Source organism: Corvus hawaiiensis, chromosome 7 (assembly GCF_020740725.1).
Source record: "Corvus hawaiiensis isolate bCorHaw1 chromosome 7, bCorHaw1.pri.cur, whole genome shotgun sequence".
NCBI lineage: Eukaryota > Metazoa > Chordata > Aves > Passeriformes > Corvidae > Corvus > Corvus hawaiiensis.
The window spans coordinates 2,710,150-2,726,384 of NC_063219.1; the positions used below are offsets into that span (position 1 = coordinate 2,710,150).

Consider the following 16,235-nt stretch of genomic DNA (forward strand, 5'->3'; position numbering starts at 1 on the left):
AGAATCATTAAGGTTAGGAAAGACCTCTGAGATCACCGAGTCCAACCTTTGCCGGATTTCCAACGTGTCAACCAGACTACGGCACCGAGTGCCGCATCCAGCCGTTCCTTAAACACCTTCGGGGATGGTGAGCCCACTACATTCCTGGCCAGCCATTCCCAATAAATTCCATTCTTTTACTGTCTCCTGACACTGCTATGGAAATGGGGGTGATTCAGCTGCAATATAAATTACGCTTGAGTCTATGGCAAATAGCAATACACCAAGAGGGAGGCAAAAAAACAATTGCCAGGGTGATTTCAGCTTAACCAGGCTGCAGCGTTTGCCTTAGTGCCTGCTTAAATTAATCAACTCTTTCGTACATTCCAGCAGCAGATGAGTGGAGGACTAGTGAATCAGACAGAATAGTCAATATTAATAATCAATATGTCACTAATATCAATATGCAATAGTCAATCAGATGAAATAATTAGTCAGTCATATGGAAGCACAAGTCCATCAGATGGAATCTCTGTAAAAAATGATTGTGTGTGCGTTTAGTAGTGGAGGGTGAATACTGAGGTGTCATAACTAGACTAACCAAAAACTTCAGAAATTTTCACAATTATGTAGTATCAGCCCTCCCATCCGTAAAATAGGTGCATAAACTTAAGTTCTTCCATTTGGTAGCTTCCACTAAATAAGGGAACCGAAACTTAGCCATTAGAGCAGCATTCAGGTTAGAAGGTGTGATAAGGCAAAGCCGGAGACCTGACACAAGGGAAGTTTGGCAGACAGCTACTGAAATACTCACTGCATCCTAAGCATTCACTGCAGTGATCCCACTACCCCTTCCCCAAAAAGAAATTGGAATTTAGCTTACTGGAATCTAGTTAAACCAGCACGGAACTGCTGCTTAGAGCCTTTTTGTCCCTCCTCAGGCTTTTCTCTCCAGATCCATGTATTGCTTGGATAACACAGCACAGCAGGTTTGGACAGAAATGTTCTGAAAACAAGCTCCCCCCACAGATGTTGGCTGTACACAGGTTCCAGAGGGGGATTTCTTGCAAGCCTTCGAAAGCGATGGGTGAAACTGGGAGCAGGGCCAGGAGGTGGGGTCCCAGAGCAGGCAGTGATGGCATCTGCCCGTTCCTGGGAGCCCAAAGTCACAGAGGCAAAGCGTTCCTGCAGCCTGCTTTTTTGAGAGATGAGCTGCGCCTCCTAACCAAACCCCGGCATCCATCGGGAATTCCAAACACGCCTCCGCGGGTTTCCCTGCCCTTGGGCGATACTCGCCCAAGGGCGTTTCCCTCTGGACGGGTTTTCATTGCCTCGGCTGCTGCTCCTGACATTAGATGGCAGCACATGGTTAGCACCTGGGGCATAGCCAAGCGACAGAATCTATTAAAGCCCTCCAAAAAACCCAACATCCAGGCTTTTTCTCCTCTCCCCAGATTAAACGCAATGAGGTTCCTTTCGGGCAATGTCCTTGGCAAGGATGTGCAGGCGATACCTGTGCTGTGGTATTGCAGAAAGGCATAGTAAAAACATGTGATGGCAGCTTACCTGCTTACGGTAGCTACTTTAGTTTTCACACTAAATAGCACGTAAGAAAATAGTTTACACAGGCAAGTATGCATAATATAGTCTTTAATAAATAGCAGGTAAAAAAATAGATTTCCTTAAAAACATTTTGAGAACCAGAAAAGCAAAGGCATCCTATAAATACGCATTTTCACGTTTTTTCAGGAAGGGCATTACTTTGCCTTCTCCCGAGCCAATAATTTAAAAGACTAAGAAAAATAATAAAAAAAAAAGTTTCCGGAGTTCGCATAAGTGAGGGAAAGGGTCCAATAGGAGGTACAGCGCAGGCGTTTCTCCCGGCCCTCCCGTGGGGGCGGTGCCGTGGGCTGGCATTCAGGGCACTTCAGCACTTGTCCTGGAGGGCCGCGCACCGCAGGTTGTCCAGCACTTGTAGGGCGTGCAGGATGGTGGTGGCCCTCAGGCACGCCGTGCTCTCGGTGCTCTCGGTGCTGTCCTGCGGCGGGGAGAAAGGGCGGCTCAGCACTGAAGTGGGGCTGCAGCGGGCCCCGCAGCCGTGCGCTCGCTGACACGCCGGGAGCCGTCACCCCGCTGGCCTGACTTACCGCCCGCATGGCCGCTTGCAGCTTGTGCAGCCAGTGCCTCAGTCTGCCCGAGGGCTGATGCGAAGGATCCACCTGCAAGGAGAGCGGCTGGCTAAGGAGCAGCCCCGCGGCGCGGCCGCCAGCACCGGGGCCGCTGAGCTGGCCCGGGGCAGGGCTTTGGGGGAGGCACTCACACAGCCCCGCACATCCTCCCGCGCCTGGGTGAAGAAGTCCAGGGGCCGCCGGCGCACCTCGGCGAAGCTGGGCACAGCGGGGAGCTCCAGCATGGCGGTGGTGAGGTTCAGCTCGGCCGCCACCAGCACCACTCGGTCGGACATCTGTGGGCGGGAGTGTCCTGGTTAGGGACCCGAAGCACCAGGGCTGGCAGATGGGGGTCTCGAGGACCTGCCCGGGGGTTCGGGGGACCGGCTGACAGGAGAGGTGTGCCCCCTTCTTACAGCATCACTTCACACGTACCGGCAGGTCTACTGCATTCCATTTCCGGTGGAAGAGCCTGGTGTTGCATTTGTGGTTGTTCACCTGCAGGCATAAACCAAGAAAGAGACTGAAAAACTCGCATCGTGACTTCTGGCAATGTTGTACAACCCTGGCCAGCTTTGACGGGTTTGAAACCAGGACAAAATTTGGCCCAGCATTCTTCATGTCCCCAGACACCCTTGGAAAACATCTTACTCATCCCCAAACTGCTGCAGAAAACATGCACCTTGTCACTCAGGTCTTGAATTCAGCATCCCCTCTCCCTTGCCCCCCGCCACCCCACTGTCCCCTGTTGCCAGCATTACTCACAAACTCTTTTCTCATCTTGTCCACAGCCTTCTGTTCCTCGGGTGCAATGTTCTGGTACTTGGACAGCCTGCAGCCCTTCCTCAGGGTGTCATGGGGAAAGGCAGCCCCCAGGCTGACCCCCAGCACCAGCACGAGCAGTGGGGTGAGGCTGAGGCACAACATTTTGTCAAGGAGAGCTTGACAGTCAGCGATGGATTACGATGGGTGAGGAGGCTGCGGTGCCAGATGCCAGAGAGGATGAACCGGAGGACTCCAGGCAGGATTCGCTAAATTTCTGATGCAGAGGTGCCTGACAGGTGCCACGGGTGGCTTGTTCAGACGTGGAGCTGCTTCACCTTGCTCACTGTGGCTGCCTTGCTGCTCCATCTCCAGCTTTTTATTCCTGCCTGGTGCTTTCATATTCATAGGAAAACCCAGCGCTGGTAGAGCTGGAAACAAGAAAATGAAAGTGGTGGAGGGAATCTCCGCTCTGTTACCTGCACTGCTGCCTCCAGCCCTGCTGCCTGCTCCGCCTCCGCCTGGGATGCTGGGGGATGCTCGGGCTGCTTCCAGCACACACACCCTGCGAGGGGGCTGGGGGGACGCTGCTGTCAGGCTGAGTGGCTGACAAATGGGGGGGACACCAGCATGACCCAGCCCCACCCCACGCTGAAAGCTGCAGGAGACACCTGGGGACAGCAGGTTCCGGGGGGACAGGAGGCCTTTGGTGCCTCCTGAGCGGCAGCAGGAGTTCATGCCTCAGTTTCCCCGTGGGAAAGGCCATGTTGGGGAGGGGGCACTGCACAGTCCAGGCTGCAGGCATGAGCTTTATGTCTGTGTTATCCTGAGGAACTAGGCTCACCACCAAAGCAGGGAAAAAGGTGAAAGCAGAAGCACTTCCACCTGAAGTTTTCCTGGTGGGACACACAGTTGTGGAGGGAGATGTGGATGAGCAAGGCTGCCACCCTACAAGCCGCTGGAGCTGGCTGGGGTTTCCTCCCTGTTTAGCCTGGAGACACAGACAGGGTGTATTGACATCCGTCTGCTGACAGAATGGTTCGGCACACTGTCCTTCCCTCAAAGGAACCTCCTGTGGTGGCTGCTGTGCTTTTAGTCTCACGCATTCATCAAGCATTAAATATAAAAGATTAGGGCAATACCTGGATCTAAGAAGCAAAGACAGTAAGAAAGTAACAGGCATAAGTGCACTTTGCAGGGCCTTGCACAGTGGCCACAGAACACTCCAGGAGGAACCAATTTTTAATATTCATATTTGGAACTAAGGGGCGGATTTGAAAGAGTCCAAGAAAAGCAGAAAAGTTCTTGTGTAAGCATGTGTAAAGGTACACCTGCAGGTGAGCAGAGTGGCATGGATGTGGTCATGGAGGTGGGCTGGGACTTCTTGACATCATCCAATCCAACCCTTGCTCTGGCAGGATCAGCTGGCACAGGTTGCCCAGGACGGTGACCAATTCTGAGTACCTCCAAGGATGGAGTGGACACTTCATGACCTGTTTTTCTTGTGTTCAGATGGACTTCCCCTGGTTCAGCTTGTGCTGTGCTGTCATTAAGCACCACCAAGAGCCCCCAAGGCTCCTCTCTCAGCCTTTCCTCATACCAGAGATGTTCCTGTCCCTCATCTTCATGAACTTGACTGGACTCCTTCCAGTCCCTGCCACATCTCTTTCCCACTGAGGAGGCCAAAATTGGACCTAGCACTTCAGGGGTGGCCTCACCAATGCTGAGAAGAGGGGAGGAAGCGCCTTCCTCAGCCTTCTGGAAACACTCCCCCCAGTGCAACCCTGGATACTATTCACCTTCTTTCCCACCAGGATACCTTCCTGGCTCATGTTTAACCTGGTGCCCACCAGAACCCCCAGGTCCTTTTCTGCCGTGCTTGTTTCTATCCGGGCAGCCCCAGCATGTCCCGGTGCATGGGGCTGTTCCTCCTCAGGTGCGGGACTTTGCCCTTCCCCTTGCTGAGCTTCTGAGGTTCCCATCAGCCCATTTCTCCAGCTTGTTGAGGTTCCTGTGGACAGCAGCACCATGACACAGCTGGGTCATCCACTTCTCCCAGTTTGGTGTCACCACTGAACTTGGTACAGAGAGAGTCCCCTGTGCCTCATCATCCAGATCATTAATGAAGAGGTCGAATAGGACTAGCTGTTGACTCACAGGGTCCATCCAGCCCTTCCTGAGCCCTTCCCCTACTCCAGCAGCATCCCAGAGGGCTCAGGTCTTTCCTGGAAAACCATGGTGGAGATGAAAATGAGAGTGGGTTCATTCTACTTTGTCCAAAGCACAGACACAGCTTGGAGAAGAGCCAGGACAGCAAAATGTGGTGCTAAAGCCCCAGAGTGTGGTGGGCGTTAGGTTTTCAAGTCATGGTGTGGCCACTGGACCAGGCTGCCACCCAGGCACTCATGCCAGCCTCCCTCACAGCAGCAGGTTAGGTGAGGTCAGTAATTAAAAGCCTGAGCCTGGCGTGTGCTGGGGTCCCTTGTCCGCCCTCTTGGTGAACAGAACAAGGGCTCTGTCTTTCCTTTCCCTCCCACTGAAGAAACTCACAGAAGATTAATTTTTATTCAAAACAACAAAGTTCATGTTCAATTTAATTGTGAAATACAAGTCCAAACCAGCATAAATAACTCCACTTCTGTCATCCCAACAGGCACAGCTCAGTTGGAATAGAGGGCACCTTAGCAGAAAATCCCAACAGATGTAAAATAAACGTGGCCCCCAGTGAAAGAGGGGTGATCCACCACCACCCACTGTCCCACACCCCCAATCCCTGCCGAGACACTTTCGGGCCACCCGCCGGGTCACCGAGCAGCACCACATCCTCATGGGACAGCTTTGGCTCCTGTTTCCCATCACTGTGGCTTTTGTCTCCCAGGTGTCATTTCTGTTTGGAGAAGTAAAGCGAAACCTCATCTCTTCACACATGCAAAAGGAAATTCAGAGGCACCAAAGAAAAGCGAAAGCTGCGGGGCGAAGCCGGGCCGTGAGCGCAGCCCCCAGCACTCATGGCGGCTGGGATGGAGGGATGAGGATCTCTCCTGGGGGCCTTGCTCAGGTATTTGTGCCACCCCCAGCCATAGCCGAGCCCCCAGGTGCCTGGGATGGGGTCCTGCCATCGCGGGCTTTGGCGCACGCCTTGCACAGCGATGTCACGCTCCACCATAGCCCAGCCAGCAAAGCATGGCTGCGTTCGCCACAGCTCCTCCAAACCGTGCCAGTGCCAGCTCCCGCCCTGGCAGCGGAGAGTTCCCCAAAGCCAGCAGAGGCTGGGGACATCCCACTGTGCCCAGCAGAGTCTGCAGGGCACTGGGGACCCACAGTCGTTCCAGTCCCAGCTGCCAATGGTGCTGTGCCCCGAGAGCAGCTCAGATGGCGATGATGGAGCACCTTCCTCAGGTTCACCCAGCCTGAAGGCTGGAGCCACTCGAGCTTGCTTGGAGCAAGAAATTCCAGGTGTGTGGGAATTCCAGGTGTGTGGGATTTCCAGGTGCGAGAACAAAAGTGAAACCTGACTGTGGATGGGGCTGGCATCAGCACTGGGTGAGGCAATCGCTCTGTGGTGACTCACTGGCTCCTTCGTGTCACAAGCGTGGGAAAGCCTTTCGCCACAAGCCAAGCCACTGGAGTGAGTAAGGATGAGCCCAGATGGCTCCTGACCCCAGTGGGCCCGTCTGGGAGGAAGTGACTCCTGCTAAACTGACTACTCTGGGTAAAGAAGACAGAAAGAACAGAAAGTGTGCCCCAAAACAGCCAGCTTTAAAAATAAAACCTCCAGGTGACATGTGGGAGTCCTGCCCATGGCCCAATGGTGCTGGGACAGGGGACATCAGGTGGGCTCTGCTCATCAGTCATCACTGGACCTGTCCCTGCCAGCCCAGGATGCCAGTGCCACCAAGGTCGCCCAGCCCCACTCCATCCCCCAGAACCCTTCAGCACCGCCCAGCATGCGTGAGCTGCAGCAGCCACCTCAAGGGCTCCGCTGCAACACCGGGCACGGTGGTGATGCAATCCCTGGCGTTACCTCATGGCCGGGCACCCACTGCACCATTCCGGTGCACGGAGGGGAAGACTTTTAATTTAAATTACAGACGTAATTAGCAAGCAGATTCAAACTTGTTTTAAACTTAAAGCGAGGAAAAAACACAAACACTTCTTCCCCAGAGCCTTTTTGCCAGCACTGTAGAGACACAGGACATCTCCTCTTGGGGAACCCCTCCCTACCCTGGAATGTCTGTGGGGGATGCACCTCACAGGGACCAGCCCTGCCAGCAGAGCTGGGGCTTCCCCGGCCCAGGCAGCCAGACAGGCCCTCGGCATCACAGCAGTGGTGTCACCCCGTGCTGTCCCGGGCAGGAGAGACCCCTCACTCTCACCCACCAAGGAAGGCCTGATGGCTGCTGCTGGCTCATACCCCACCTGCACCTGGAGCAGCCCCTCAGCCAGTGACAGCAGGGCTTGATCCAGTATTGCTGCTCCAGCAGATGGCCATGGACAGAGAGATCAGCCTCCCAGCCATGATGGGCTTCCCACACCATAGATGTCCTCCCAAGACCCCATCACCCTCCTGGGGGACACAGTAGGGGCAAAGCCTTTGCTCCCCATCCTGGGAAGCTGAGGGGAGCTCAGTCAGGACCCTGAGAGCCCAGGACCTCAGCAGAAGTACCTCCAGCCCCCTTCAGGTGCACTCTCTTGGGCCCAGAAGAGAGATGGCACTTTGCCTTTCTTAAGAATGCACTGACGTAGAACAGAGTGAGGGCACAGCCCTTCCCATGGTTTCAGGGAAGCTTTCTTGCCAAGGACAGGAATTACAGGAAAGGGAAAGATCCATGCAATGGCTGGGCCTGGACCTGAAATAGCCAGAAAGCAAACACGAGGTGACCCGTGCCAGGGTGTGCCCAGCCCCCTTGCCCCTCCCCAACATGCAGCCTCTAATCTTCCCTTTGCAGCATGGGTGGGTGATAGGGGCACAAACCTGCTCTCCTTCAGCAGTGATCCCATAAAGGCTCCTGAGCTGTGCTGAGGGGCCTCACTAGGGCCAAGGCAGTCCTGGGGCAGGTAAGGTGCTGATACACCTACACCAGCCAGCAAGGCACCAGGGATGGGGGCACACTGTGGGTGAGAACAGCCCCTTTCCAGGGCAGCCTTCAAAGACAGTGCCCAGGTCCTCACTCAGGGGCAGGGAAAGGGGTCAAATGGCCCTTCCTACCCAGAACCCACCTTCCCATGGAGCAGAAGGGCACTGAGGGCATCAGGACAGCCAATGTAGCACAGTTCTTTCCAGCCCAGTGGGTGCTCCACAGCCTCTTTGTAAAACAGGAGCCACAGGCAACATTTTCTCAGCTTGATTTTTAATTGTTATTAATGGTGTAAGAAATGCAGTGAGCTTCTCAGCTGTGAATCTCTTCCCCATATTATCAGACCAGCAGTCCAAAACAGGACCCTTCCAGTGCCAAGAGAGCAGCACTGGGCAGACTGCAGGACCAAGGTGGACAGGAACCTGAGGGGCATAAAATCCCATCTGCTTTCCACAGACCAAAATTTCAATCACCAAAATCAGCACCAATCTTCCCAAGGAATACGAGCGGTTACAAGCAGGGTTTTAGGAGATAGCCCACCTTCTCCCTCCATTGTAGCACCACATCAGGAGAAGAGTTTACTCTCTCAGCACCCCTTGCACCCCAGCACACAGACATGCCTCACCCAGAACTCCACGGGGGTCTCACGAGAAGAAACTCCCATTGTCTCCAGCATCCTGAAAGGAGAAGCAGAGGAAGGGTCTCACCCTGCCCAGACAGCTCCCACCTGAGCAACACCCACAACCACAGACAGGTCTTTTCCAACCACAGCACAGAGGTGGGGATGGCAAATGTTTCCAACTGCTGCAGAAGGGTTGTTCTGGTCAGTGAATAAGTGAGCTGGATGCCTCCCCTTCCCAACAGGCCCTTGTTGGGGCTGAAACAGATGGGTGAAGATGCAACCACCAGTATTTTTCATGCCCTTTGCTAGCTGAAGCAAGGTAAAGCAACTCAAGATAGTCTCATGTCAGAGGTTTCCTGGATTCATCAGTGCAAGCACATCCTACAGCTACATAGACTTAAAATTTAAGGATCTGCTGTTTAACCCCTGACAAGTATCCACCCCTGGGGGAAAGGAGGGAGCACATCCCTGCACACTCACTTGCAGCTTTGAAGGGGCCTGCACAACCTCCCTCTGCATGCACTGTATAGGACAGGTCCTCTAGATCCTGCTTGTTTTCCCAAGCGGTTTCCTCACCTCTTTTCAGTCTCTTGGAGGAGGGACGTTGCAGCTTTAGGGTCATTCTTCAAAAAGGTTTGATATGGAGAGGCAGACTCCATGTAACCAACCACACCCTCAACAGTCATGGGAATTTGGTCATAGATATCAGTGATTCTACAAGAGACACGGGGAAGAAAGGAGCATTTGCAAGTTGAATCTCAAAGGCAGGGGAGCACAGACAACAGGTTGACATAGTGGTGAATAAAGTATCTGGCACCATCAGAGGTGGTTCTGCTCACCTCTTATTGTCTGGGAATGGCAGGGCCTCGAAGATCTCTTTGTAGTCTTCCAAGACATATTTTAGTCTATTATGTGCGTATTTTAAAATCGTGTCCCAGCACTGTAAAGACAGTGTATTAAAAACAAACACAAAACCACGTGAAGTTCTCAACTGCCACTTAACTCAGGTTTGGGCCTACATCTGATACATTCATATGTGTCCTTTTTTTAAAAACTACTTGTTGCATTAAAATACACCAACATCTTACAATACATCTTGCTTAGTGTCAAGAATTCAAGGATCCTATTATAGAAATAAAGGTCCTGTCCTCCCTACACAGCTCTTACTCATAGTGGAAAGTCTCCTTTTATCCAATTGTTAAAACACCCTTTGTCACAAAAGATTACTAAAAAAAAGACCTCTTCCCAACAGTTTCTACTTCCCATTCTTTTCACTGTGATCAGGGCAACAGGAAAAGTCTCTTGGACAATACCAGCCCCCAAATCTGCTCTGGCACCCTTCTCACCCCCACCAGAGTCTGCCCTGTCAGTCCTCATTGGTCTCTCCTCATGATCCAGCCAGCCCTGTGTGGGAACCTCTAAATCCTGCCTCAGCCTTATCCCTGCATTTACTCATCCTTCTTCCCCATCCTGCATTAGGATTCGTCTTGCCATACCCCCTCAGTCCCACTGCTTTTCTCTCTGCATCCAAGTGCTACACATCTCCCCCATCCTGAGGTTTTCCCAGCTCACCTCCCTGAAGACTTTGGTGAGCTTTTCGGAGCAGTCTCCATAGCGCAGGCTCATGTCCACGGTGTAGGTGCTGAGGGCCACGCAGCCACCCGGCTTCACCACCCGCTCGGCCTCCCTCATGAACTTGGCAATATCAAACCAGTGCGCGGCCGTGAATGAAGTCAGGACATCCACGGAGGCATCCTGGAATGGCAGCTCCTCTGCAGGGCACACACTGCAAGGAGCAAGGGAAAAAGCCACGTGCGATATGGTGTAGGAACCCAGAGTGCCAAGAATATTTCTCTGCCTGTTTTGAAGGGTTTTTACCCCCCTGAACAACACTGTTTTGACCTCCAACCTTGGAAAAAACTGCCTACAATCAGACAAGAACTAGAAAATACAGTGGTGTGAATTAGGTGATAGACTACTGTGTAAGATTGTCACAGGCTGAAAAATTTAGAGGTTTTGGGCTTCTCTTTGTAGCAAATAGATAAGAGCAAAAAACATCAAAACGGAGGATTGTTGTTGTTCTCCAAACCTTCTTCTTCTTTTACTACTCCATATTCTGCAGTAAAAGTAATCTGGGATGATTGGACACAGAATTCCACAGTTCCTGGCCATGTTACTGAATAATTGGTAGAAAAGTAAAAATAATATAAGTTTTTAGTAACCATTGGTTAAATTATCTTTAAAAGGCTGTGTAAATCTTGATAATCGGACTTCTCTCCTGCTTTCTGTGCTCTGTGTTGAACCTGGGTCACGCTGGTGGCTCTGTTTCTCTGATAAGACTTAATAAACAACTATCTGGCAGCTCTGAAACGCCAGGAAAAGTCTCAGTTTATCTTTTGGAACTCCTTGCAAGGACTTCAAAAATATTCTCTCCCATCAGGAGGGATTTGATTTACAGCATGGTTCAGGGTGAATATGGGAATTACACAGTAGGACATGAAGTCAGGGAGTATTTTTTTGATGGTTTGGGATGCAAGACCATGGCTGCTGGAAGTCTAGGATAATGCCTATTCACACCAGGAATTCCATCAAATGAAATCTTTGGTGCCAACTGGCTCTTGCAACAGTCCTACTCACAAACCACCATCTCCATGTGAGGACCCCAATTTTGCCTTCAGCTGAGCGTGCCCTCCTGACACTCACAGGTAGGAGATGTTGGGCATGCAGGGCGTGTCCTTGGCCTCCTGGATCTGCGCTTCGCTGATGTCCGTCCCCACCACCTTCTTGAAGTGCTCCCCAAGGAAGTGGGTGCCTTGTCCAGACCCACAGCCAACATCCACCGCCAGCTCTGCAGGGATCACCTTCTGCAGGGAGGAGTAGATGTGTCTCAGTGAGCAGCCACCCAGTTCCTGTTCTTTTACCCCATTCCTTCCCCAGCACCCGCTCAGGAACAGCCTTGGCATGGCAGAACCTGCAGAAAGCCTCTTCTTGGCCCTCATATGGCCTTTGAGCCCTGCTGATTTATCTTTCCCTGAGGCACCAACCAAGGCGACACTCCCAGCTTGTAAACACTGCCACCCACAATTAAATACTCCTTGGATTTTTCCTACAGCCTGGCCATACCGCACTCACCTTTTCCTGCATGTAGGAGAGGATGGCCTGCTGCAACTCTTTGCCTGGCGCAAACCTGTATTTCTGGTAGACGACCGCATGCTGTCTGCCCTCGAACATCTGGGTGGCCATGCTTGGCTGACCTGGCACCTGGCAGGAGGCAGCAAGCCGGGGATGTCACACGACACCAAACTCCTGCCGCTTCCTTAGCCCGTGACCGCAGGCACTGAAGCCTTCAGTTCCCCGCAGGGCCCCGGGGAGGACTTTGCCCGTGAGGCTTCAGCAAGGGAGCGTGAACCTGCTCGCCAAGAATCCCTCCCACAGCCCTAAGCTAATACCAGGAACAAACTAGCGGTGTCCGACAGGAAAAGCTTTCCAGGTTTTTTACACACTCCATAAGGAGTGTTTAACTCCTTTGCTTCCCCCACCCACCCGGGTGTTTTCTCAAGTAAATCACCATTGCTGGAATATCTGTGAATTTGGTGGTGACCGAGCAGCGAAGCTGAAAACTACCAGTAGAACAGGGGTTTTTTTTGTTTTAAGGAAATACGTGTTTTAGTATTAGCAACACAATCCCAACTCTACCTTGCGCTTTCTGAACCATCTGCTGGTTTTCGGCCCTTCTCGCCCAGGAGCCACTCAAAGTCTCTCGCCCCACCGAGCCCATCACCACGCGTGGAGGCGAGCGGGGCCCTTCGGCCTCCGCACAGCTCAGCCCCGGGGAGCCACGGCAGCTCTCCGGGCACGGCGCTCCCCCGTCAGCCCCGGGCGCTCCCGGCGCGGAGCCCGGGCTCATCACGGCGCGCCGGAACGCTCCCGGCCGCATCCTGTTTGTGTCGGTGCCCGAGCAGGCGCCGTCCGAGGCGGCGGCAGCTCCCGGGGCCCACCGCGAGCACTGCTAGGAGGACTCCGTGCCCCCTTTCCCGGGGAGGGACACCCGCTCGTGTGCCGGCAGCGAGCGAGGTGGGCAGAGGGCTCAAGGGCAGCGAGTTTATCGAGCACAAATACATCGGAGATCAAGGATTATTTTGCCTTCATGCAGGAAGAGATGCTCAACCAGCTCAGGGCTGGAGCTCGCAGCAGGGAACAGCAGCGCTGCCTGGAGGGATCCTCCCAGTGCTTTCCGTGCGCTCAGAGGACCCTTCTCCCCGCAGCCACCCCCACTCCTTACCGTCGACAGCGCCCGCAACAGCGGCTCCCAGCACCTCCCAGTCCAGAGCTGCGGAGCCGGGACGAAGGGGAAGGCGGGGGAAAGCGAGGAACGGCCAACGCCGCCCCCAGTACCGCCCGCCTCGGCAGCGCAGCCCCGCTGCTCCCCCTGCCCAGCCGGGGCGGTGTCGGGGGGCAAAATCCAGAAGGCAAGTTCAGGAGGCTCGATCCCACCGACATCCTGGAGCCCCAGAGCCGAGCCTTGGCCTTCACACAGCTCTGTGGTTACTAATTACAGCTTTCGAAATGCCTACGGATCCTGGGAGTGCTCGGCAGCCTCCACATCTCAGGAAGCAGATGCAGAGCCCAGAAGATGCTGCAAGGTAGCAGAACAGAGTTCAAATGCTGCAGGCAGCTAAAGCTATGCCTACAGAGCTCTGTCTGTGCTGAAATCCAGCAGAAAGAGAAAATGCAGCAGGAGCCCCCAGCAACAGAACTTAAAGAGCTCAGAATGGTGGTATTTCAGAACTAAGCAGTTTGCCCTGATTTGGGGCAGGATTTCACCCCTCCCTCAGGAGAGTAATGTTAAATCCATGCAGCTGAGGCCAACGGAGCCGTGGTTTGCTGGAAGCACAGCCCCTTCAGTTTGTACTTTGCACAGGAGTCAAAGGTCCATGCTAATTAGCACAGACTTTAAGCCACTCCTAATTTTAAGAGAAAGCAGTGAACTTACTCAAGGACTGAAGACAGGGGCCAGCTTGAAGCAGTTTGCTAAATCAAAGCATAGGTTGGAGGTCCCGGGCTTGTGTCCCAAATGTTTTATTTGGGCCACCTGCTGCTTAACCGTGCAGGGGTGTACCTGCACCAAGAGAAAACACTATGCAATCACCAAATGCCCCTGTGTTTTCATAACCCGGCTCTTTGGGGTTTGGACACCCCCATTTTGGCTGTATTTTGCTGAGAGCATGACTGCAGGCAGGAAGGGATGGTGTCCCAGGCCTCAGTCACCTGCCCTGGTCCGAACTCTGTGGTCCCTGGGCTGCTCTCATGGGCAATGCACGGGTGATGTTTAACTGGGGATCTTCCGGCTACAGCTGACACCAAACACCTGCAGGAAAACAAAACACCAGCCAGGCATGGGCTGCAAATGGCACCAAGCCTTTCCTAAGCTCTCCCAACCTTTGGCACACTGGATTCAGCTGCCTTTGACTCCCTACTTCCCTACTCCAAGTCTATTGTCCTCCCCAAGGGACAGCTGCTCTCTGATGGCCCTGCACTATGCAGCAGTAAATTGGTTTCCTTGACCTTCGGGTTGCTGAGCCTTAGGCCAGATGTGGGTTTGAACATCAGGCACAGAGGACCAAACACTGTCCATCATCCCTCCCTGCCCACTTATTACATCCAAAGGCTTTAAGGAATGCCAAAGTGCCCTAAGGTCTTCCCGATTTGTTCCGCAAACCTTCAGGCCCCGTGGATTTGAATTATATAGCAGGGTCCTGGATTAATAGACCTTCATTGGGAATGCATCTCACTCTGAAGTTTACTAAAACTGAAAAAAATAATCTATTTTAGGGGGGGAAAAAGCCAAAGGAGATGCCTGCCAGTCCTCCTGTGTCACTTGGTATTTTTCAACAAAGGGTTTCCCTGTGGATGGATTGCTTGGAACTAAAGGAAGAGGAGGCAAATGGCACCATTACCCAGCTGCATTTAATTTACAAATTTTATTATTTTAAATTTCATTTCAGCTTTGATAGACTTAGAATCTCTTTGCTGGACCACACGGGAGGGAGGATATCCAAAAGGCTGGGTGGGCTGAGGTCCCCCTCCCCATCCCCAGGATCCCCTGGAGAAGCCAGTCATATTTCTCTTACCTTATGGAAAACTTGATTTGATTTTAAGATCCCATGAAGGCTTTAGCTCTCGGGAGACTCTCCTCTGGTTATTTGTTCTCTGATGGAAAAGGAGCAAGATTTATTATCACAACGAAGAATAAAGGGATTGGGAAATAGTTGGTATTTCTTCAAGGATCTTTTTAAACCTAGAGGGCTCAGACTTTAAATTAATGAAGAACATAATTCTCTTGGCTTAAAAGCAGTGGGGTATGGATAAAGCTCCTTGTAGGGAAGAGAGCTATCCACAAATCAAGGATGTCTCAGTCGATGTGTTAGAGCTGTGCCTCAAGATCTCAGCTGGGATCAGGGCTATCCCTGGCATTTGCAATCACTGCTTGTGTCAAAAGAAAGCCCAGATGAAGAGACCTAGATGGTCAGCCGGAGAGGAGAGGGAGAAGGGAATTCCTGCAGCACTGACTATTTTGGGGAAGTGCATCCGTGCCGTGCAATTGGCGGATCCTTGCAATCGCAGCCGGCAGTGGCTGGTGATTGTCGTGCTCCAGCACACAAAAGGCTGGAGGGGAAACAAAGGGAGGCAGGGACACGCTCAAGGGCAGAGGAGGAAGCCTGCAGAGGAGAGCGCCCTTGGCTTTGCAGTCCTGCCTCGCCCCTCGGCTCATCCGGCCATAAATCCTTCCTGATGGAATGATTGATGAATAGCGCGGGCGGGAGCTGGGAACACGGAGAGCAAAGCCCAGCACTGGGGGCTTCCAGAAACAATAACAGCAAGTCCTTCTCCCACCGTTTCACCTTTTAATTAAGGAAGATGGGAAATCTGGCTGTGGGACCAGCGAATTAAATGAAATTTAGAAGTCACCTGAGAATCTGTGGCAGAGCAACCTGGCATCTCCCATTTCCCACGCAGGGGCCGGATCCACTGCTGATGAATTAACAATTCTGGAATAAAAAGAAGGAGAGAAATGTGAGCTCAAAATAATCTTATTTCACCTTGCACGCACTCACTGGGCACGAGGATGTAGTAGCTGATATTATTATATCTGCTGGCATAAGCAAAAGGTCCGGTGGCGTCAGGAAGCTGCTGTACTAAAATTAAATAACTCTTGGGGATGTGCGTGGCCAAACCAGACTCAGAGCAGTTGCTCTGGGTCTGGCTGATGCCTGATGGGCTGCTCTGAAATGCAAACAAATCTGTGGTGATTAAACAACATCCAGGACCATTTTAATTCAGCGTTTAAGCTTTTCCTTCTTGGGGTCCCAGCCAGGCATGTGATAGGAATGTAAGACAGGGAGAAAAAAAGGAGAAGGGAGTAATATTTTAGGCTCTTCTCGTCTTCCTCAAAAGGCTCTGCACCAGGAGACAGCCGAGTCCATCACCCCCTGCCCATTTCCCATTGCAGCTCCCAGGATCACAGCCCTGTGTCCCAAAAGCCAAGTGGGAACACGCCTGGAAGCACAGTGGTGCAGAGGGTTGGAAAAGGGGGATTTTTTGGTTCTGGCCATGTTGTGATGGCCA

At 52.7% G+C, this 16,235-nt stretch overlaps 2 protein-coding genes across 7 annotated transcripts; both read right to left on the bottom strand.

The window, feature by feature from the left end:
* Nucleotides 1-1,646: 1,646 nt before the first annotated feature.
* Nucleotides 1,647-3,340, bottom strand: LOC125328620 (interferon lambda-3-like). The gene is made up of 5 exons (XM_048309570.1): nt 2,913-3,340; nt 2,583-2,645; nt 2,300-2,443; nt 2,127-2,198; nt 1,647-2,017 (listed from the first exon to the last, which is right to left on the bottom strand). The coding sequence occupies exons 1-5, from the start codon at nt 3,072-3,074 to the stop codon at nt 1,907-1,909; spliced, it is 552 nt and encodes a 183-aa protein (XP_048165527.1). The 5' UTR covers nt 3,075-3,340; the 3' UTR covers nt 1,647-1,906.
* A 2,146-nt stretch (nt 3,341-5,486) lies between these two features.
* LOC125328618 (putative methyltransferase DDB_G0268948) lies at nt 5,487-15,701 on the bottom strand. 6 transcript variants are annotated; one of them, XM_048309564.1, is made up of 8 exons: nt 12,753-12,835; nt 11,742-11,870; nt 11,313-11,473; nt 10,182-10,395; nt 9,449-9,549; nt 9,186-9,323; nt 8,528-8,664; nt 5,487-6,617 (listed from the first exon to the last, which is right to left on the bottom strand). In XM_048309564.1, the coding sequence occupies exons 1-7, from the start codon at nt 12,756-12,758 to the stop codon at nt 8,574-8,576; spliced, it is 840 nt and encodes a 279-aa protein (XP_048165521.1). In that variant the 5' UTR covers nt 12,759-12,835; the 3' UTR covers nt 5,487-6,617; nt 8,528-8,573. The 6 variants fall into 6 exon arrangements, with proteins under 6 accessions (XP_048165521.1, XP_048165522.1, XP_048165520.1 ...); XM_048309565.1 differs by lacking the exons at nt 5,487-6,617; nt 12,753-12,835 and adding exons at nt 14,741-14,819; nt 15,579-15,701 and having other exon boundaries at nt 8,244-8,664; XM_048309563.1 differs by lacking the exon at nt 5,487-6,617 and adding an exon at nt 8,244-8,409.
* Between the last annotated feature and the right edge of the window lie 534 nt (nt 15,702-16,235).